The 6278-nt window shown below is 52.2% G+C and overlaps 1 protein-coding gene across 1 annotated transcript in view; it reads left to right on the top strand.

Moving 5' to 3' along the window:
- USF2 (upstream transcription factor 2, c-fos interacting) overlaps positions 1–5796 on the top strand; it is a 20199-nt gene extending 14403 nt beyond the window's left edge. The window contains exons 8-10 of the mRNA XM_026660932.2: positions 602–696; positions 3832–3960; positions 4547–5796. Coding sequence (XP_026516717.1) covers positions 602–696; positions 3832–3960; positions 4547–4636 — 314 coding nt within the window. The 3' untranslated portion in view covers positions 4637–5796. The remainder of the gene's footprint in view (positions 1–601; positions 697–3831; positions 3961–4546) is intronic.
- The last annotated feature ends 482 nt before the right edge of the window (positions 5797–6278 follow it).

Below are 6278 nucleotides of genomic sequence, written 5' to 3'. Positions count from 1 at the left end.
ATAAATTTGTTAGTCTCTAAGGTGCCACAAGTACTCCTGTTCTTTTTGCGGCTACAGACTATCACGGCTGCTACTTTAAAACTTTTTAGGTTTGTTCAGAAAGAAAGTATCCTGTCTTAGGTTGTCTTTTTTTCTACCAGTTGTACTAAAATTCCACCACATGGCCTCATGTCTGCTGGTCAGACTACATCTCCCATGATGCACTGTGGTGCCTCAGGCATTTTTCTCACAGAGTTGATCTCCCTGGTGAGACATCATCTCCCATGATGCACCATGGCCATGCAACTACCATTATACATCTTCTGATCAAGAGGGTAGACCATGGTGTATTATGGGAGATGTAGTCCAGCCAGGGAGATGGGTCTGTGGGGTGGTTTGGAGCAGAATGCACCCGGACTACAACTCCCAGAAGGCCCTGCAGCAGCTTTTCAGAATTTTGGCCAAAAAATCATTTTTTTATTTTTTATTTTTTCATTTTCAAGCCCCCTCTCCCGTTTTCCGATCAGCTCCGGTCCTGCTGCAACCTGCCCTGTGGCTGGGCTGAGGCACCAGTTGGGGGCGCTGTGCATTAACCATGTGTGTTTCTCTTTCACCCCCCTAGTGGAGAGGAGGAGGCGGGACAAAATTAACAACTGGATTGTCCAGCTATCAAAAATCATTCCAGACTGCAACACTGACAACAGCAAGACGGGCGCGGTGAGGGCCAGGGTCTGGGCTGGGAGGGTACAGCATGGGGGATGATATAGGGGGGCAGCTGAGACTGGAGTGGGGAGCTCCCTGCATTGGGGGACACTGACACACACACCCCAGGAACAAACTCTGTGGGGCAGAGAAGCGAGGAGATTGATGTTTTGAGTCTGCTCACAGGTTTGTTTATTTTAGGGGGGCTCGGGACCCCTGTGGGTGTCCACGCCCTGGCTTGGTGGTGGTGTGGGGTAGCTTGGTGGGTGCTCGGGTTACTGTAGGGTCTCTTGGGGTCAGGTCTCTGTGCATGGCTTGTTATTGTAGGGTCTCCTGGAAGCGCTGGGTCTCCACAGACACTGGGTTTGTTGTTGTGTAGGGTCTCTTGGAGGATGCCACACTCACTGTTGCGGCGTGAGGCCAAGGTTGTGTGCTGATTTTTGTTTTTGTAGGGTCTCCCAGGAGTGCGGAGGGCGGGATGAAGGATTACAGCCTGCCCCTTCCCATCTACTCTGGGCTGTACTGGTGCCCGGGTGGAGATCATGGGAAAACTCACTGCAGGCAGTATCAGCCAGGGTGGATTGGATTTAAATCAAATTGATTTAAATCACTAGTCAGGAAGTCTTGATCTAATCACGGATTTCTACATAAAAGTGTGTTCTCGTTGGTTGTTATAACCTTAATACGTATTCTTCACAACTCCGAGAGAGATGTAAGTTTCATTTTTAGAAGGCACACCCTATACATTTTAAAAGGCGATTTATTTTGAAAACTTTTCAGATGAGTTTTACAGCTATATCAGAAAATGAATGGTTGTTCGGTTATTTCATTTACCAAAGGTAATTGAAGCAGACATTTATGAAGTCATTGGGAGGTGAACTATCTCCAGTTCAACAGGTTACTCATTAATATTTGAAGGATTTTCTTGCCAGGCTGTATTAGGAGGAGAACATCACCAGACAGACATTTAAACTGTTTTTTTTAACTATTTCTCACCTCTATCTATTATTTATTTATTTTTAAAACATTTTTGCTGTTAACAAGCATGTTACCTCTGGAGACACAAATCCACATTTTGAGAACTGCAAAGCTAAGCATCACTGATGGTACCTTCTAGACCAGGGGTCTCAAACTCAAATGACCACGAGGGCCACATGAGGACTAGTACATTGGCCGAGGGCCGCATTACTGACACCTCCCCCCGCCACCCTTGGCCCCGGCCCCACTCCACCCCTTCCATGAGGCCCTGCCCCCATTCCAACCCCTTCCCTGAAATCCCCACCCCAACTCTGCCCCCTTCCTGCCCCCAGGGAGGGCAGGAGGGGTGTGGGGTGTGGGGTTCAGGGCAGGGAGTTGGGGTGCGGGGTACAGCAGGGGGTTGGGCTGCAGGAGGAGCTCGGGGGGCAGGCTCCGGCCCGACACGCACTGGGGGTAGGGCAGGCCACTTGCCGGCCTGTCCCCGCACCGCTCCGGAAAGTGGCCGGAACCTGGGGGAGGAGGGGCACAGGGGTCTGTGTGTTGTTGTTGCTTCAGGCACCACCCCCAGCAGCTCCCATTGGCCGGGAACGGGGAACTGCGGCCAATGGGAGCTGCTGGGGGCGCTGCCTGAAGCAACATCAACACACAGAGCCCTGTGCCCCCCCTTCCCCAGGGTCCGGCCGCTTCCCGGAGCGGCAGGGGGCAGGGCAGGCAGGGAGCCTGCCCTTCCCCCGGTGCACGTCGGGCTGGAGCCGCTCTAGGTAAACGCTGGGGGGGGCCGCGAGGAGCTCCCGGGCTGCAGAAAACAACCCCGCGGGCCACATGCGGCCCCCGGGCCGCGTGTTTGAGACCCCTGTTCTAGACTGAGCACTGAGTCCCATTGGGTAGATAGAAAGATTAACCTAAATAATCTATACAGAAGCCCCCAGAACCCCATAAAATTGGGTCCCTAATCCATGAACTATTGGAACTCATTTATAAAACTTTTCTTAAACATTACACGAATATATTGTCTCATACTATAGAATTAGAATTTATAATCCCTATTCCATGATGAGACATCTTTGAGCTATAATGTATCTTAATTCAAACTAGCTTTAGATAGGTTTTATCTTCAAAAAGCATTTTATCAAAAAAATCCGATTTAAATAAAAAAATCAATTAAAAAAAAAATTTTTTTTTTTTTTTAAATCATTGATTTTTATCCACCCTGGTATCAGCAATCCGCTCAGCAAATCCATCTCCCCGCCGAGGGGCCCTGGTGCATGTGAGAGACCCTACAATAACAAACCGGTGCGTTTGGCGCCCCACTGCTTCCAAAAGACCCTACAATAACAAAACAGAACGTGGAAACGGAGTGATCACCAGGAGACCCTACAATGACACAGTTTCCCAGCGCTCCCACAAGACCTTAGAGTGAGACACTGGGGCCTGAGAGGACGCTACAATAACAAACCCAGGGTTCGCAGAGCCCCCGGCCAGACCCTGCTGCTGTGTTTTGAAGGCAGGAGGCAGCAGAGTGGGGAGCAAGCAGATGATAACCTCACTGTGGGTCGTTCCTGGAGACCCCCAGAGCTCTCTGCCTTTGCTGCTGCTCTTGGCCAGGGGAGGGCGGGTCCCCTTTGGCGGGGGGCTGATGTGTATGGGGGGGAGATTGGTAAGGAGGCTGTTGGGTGGGGGGGACATTTGGTGGGAGGAATTTCATGGTGGGGGGGGTCCTAGGGATTTGGGGGGCGGTCAGTGGGGAAGTGTTCCAAAGATATGGGGGGTGATTGGAGGTGAGGGCGAAGTTCCATGGGGGCACAACTGGGGGGGTTCCAGGCAGGTGGTGGGGGATTCGGTGGAAGGGGTCCTGGGAGGGGGCGTTGAGGGTGGGGCAGGCGAGTGGGAGGGAGGAATTCAGTGGGGAAGCGTTCCGAGGTTGTGGGGGGCAGTTCAGGGGGACATGACTGGGGGGATTCCAGGGGCGATTGGGCGTGTGAAGGGGGTGGGTGTTGGAGGGTGCTCTGGGGGGATTTCTAGGGGACCTGGGGCAGTTGCCGGGGGTGGGTTTTGGGGGTGATCTGAGGGATTGGGGGGCAGAACTGGGGTGGTGGGTTGGGGCTTCGGTGATTTGGGCCGAGGGGTTCCAGTGCATTTTGTGCTGAAGGATTCCCCTGTCCGTCCGTGCAGAGCAAAGGGGGCATCCTGTCCAAGGCCTGCGACTACATCCGGGAGCTGCGCCAGACCAACCAGCGCATGCAAGAGACCTTCAAGGAGGCCGAGCGGCTGCAGATGGACAACGAGCTGCTACGGCAACAGGTAGCCGGGGCGACGCCCACTCCCCCCCCGTCTGTCCTTCCCCTTGTATCTCCCCCCCACCCCCCCGTTCATTCCCCACATGTACCTTTCCATGCCAAAGCGTCCCAATGCGCTGTTAACACACGGATCACTGCAGCTGCTTCTGGGGTGGGGCAGAGGGGAACAGCCGCACATAACGCCGCCCAGGCTGGATTGCCTCGCGCTGAGATGCAGCCACCTCTGGGGCGAGGCAGCTGGGGAACAGCGGCACATAACGCCACATAAGAAGTTGTGCCACGTTCAGGGAGAATGTCGAACCCAGTTGAAGCTGGAGCAGAAAGTTTTAGCGTCAGCATGATGGGAGTTTGACCAGGAAACCAGTATTAACATCTCTGATGCCGAGGAGAAGTCCTGGGATGTTTAATGCCTTGAGGCCCCTAGCACGGCACTGGGGCATTGGGGCAGCCCTGACTGCCAGGGGAGAGCCTCCACCACGCCCCCTGCAGCCCAGCGCCCCCTGGCACCGCATTGGGGCAGCCCTGACTGCCCGGGGAGAGCGCCCCCAGCACCGAGGTCTCACTCGTTCGTTTCCCTCTCTCCTGCCCAGATCGAGGAGCTGAAGAACGAGAACGCCCTCCTCCGAGCACAGCTGCAGCAGCACGGCATCGAAACCGTGGGCGACACGCCGGGGCAGTAACCGCTTCTTCACCACCACCACGTCCTCCTCCTCCTCGTCGTCACCGGATCTCCGCCCTTCCCCCGCCTCCTTCCATCCCTCCTGCCCTCTGTCTGGTGCAAAGAGACCTCCCCGTGTTAACGCCGCGCGGCCAAACTCGACTTGGGGGGGCGCTGGGGTGGCAGCCACACGGCCGGCCCCCGCTTTGCCTGCCCCCTCCTCTGAGCGCCACCGGCCACTGTCCCCTACCCCATCTGCCCCCTCCCCACCACGTAGGAAATATTAAGATTAAAGCAAACAAACTGCGTTTTTTATAGTAGGTTTTTAACAGAGGATAGCAGCCCACACCCAGCCCAGCCATGGGTTCGAATCCTCCCCCTTCCGGCTTAAAGTTGTAGCATCACAGTGGCACTTCCCCGTCTGATCCTACCGTTCAAGCTGCTGCCCGTGTCTCTCTCAGGCAAGTAGCTACATGGCTGAAGTCAGCGTTGGGGGGGGGGGGTTTTCTGTGGCTGCCCCCCCATTTTGGACACTCAGTGGGGTTTATTTTTCCTCTGCCGGCAGCAAACCTCTGAAAAATCACACCCCTTTGAAAATGTAGCAACTCGGGGCAGGAATGGGGCCATCCCAGATCACTAGCCCAGTTCGGCAAGTTCTAGCCAGCCGACGTGGCTCCGATTCGATCGAATCCCCTTGTGTCTCACCAGCTGAGCCATTCAGTTATAACCCATGTGGCCACCGGACCTTCCAAAGGCGGCTAGCGAGTTGGTAGTTCTTATTTTAGTTTTTCCCTGACTGTCAAATCGCAGCTACCTTTTCCAAGAGGTCTGATTTCCGGGGGGGGCTTTCCGAAAACCCTCTCCTGGCATCTCCTGTCGGGCAGCCGGAAAAAGTAGAGACACCCAACATCGCTAGCCAGTTCTCTTCCTAAAACCGTGGCTGTCCCGTGTGTCCACTCGTCTGATCTGTTCTTCATCCCTCTTTCTCTTGTAATTATGTTTTGAACGGAGGGACGTCGGCGTGAACAGCTAACAGCTCCCCTCTTTTATTTGTTTTGTAATTAATCTGTATTTTATTTTTTAGTTTCAAATGCATTTGTATAGAGGTACGTCGTCTGTATCATAACTTGAGCCCGGAAAGTTTAATATTTACCAAGGTCGACTAAATGCTTGTTTTCTGTGGAGGGTTTTTTGCATATATATACCTATATATAATTTTTTTTTTTTAAAAAAAACAATAATTCAGTGGTCGATCTCACAATATTTGGGTCAGAATCAGGAGATCTCTTCAGTTCCCTTTTCGCACCATCTTCAATTTGGCTTTATTTCTCTTCTCCAAGCACGATCTTTTTTTTTGGCTTTTTGGTTATTTTTATTTTTTTTTTTTTTTAAAAATAAGCATGGCTCTGAAAAAAACAAAAATACGCAAAAACCAACAAAAAAAATTGATAATAGCGAGCTTTTAGCTTTGGGGTTTTTTTTTATATACCGGCAAAAAAAAATAAATAAATAAAAAAGAAGATAAGCAAGACTTTCAGAGGGAGTTGGAAATATTGGGTATCCTTTTTGTCCTGGTCCCCGCGGAACGCAAGAATGAATGAATCAAGGAAAGAAAAAAAGGCGAATCAGATTTAAGGAAAAGAAAAGGAAAAAGAAGTGGATTG

The sequence above is a fragment of the Terrapene carolina genome, unplaced genomic scaffold (assembly GCF_002925995.2).
Source record: "Terrapene carolina triunguis isolate 2854851 unplaced genomic scaffold, T_m_triunguis-2.0 Scaffold865, whole genome shotgun sequence".
Taxonomy (NCBI): domain Eukaryota; kingdom Metazoa; phylum Chordata; order Testudines; family Emydidae; genus Terrapene; species Terrapene triunguis.
The sequence above is the reverse complement of the archived record's forward strand: the minus strand, read 5'-3'. Positions and strand labels throughout refer to the sequence as shown.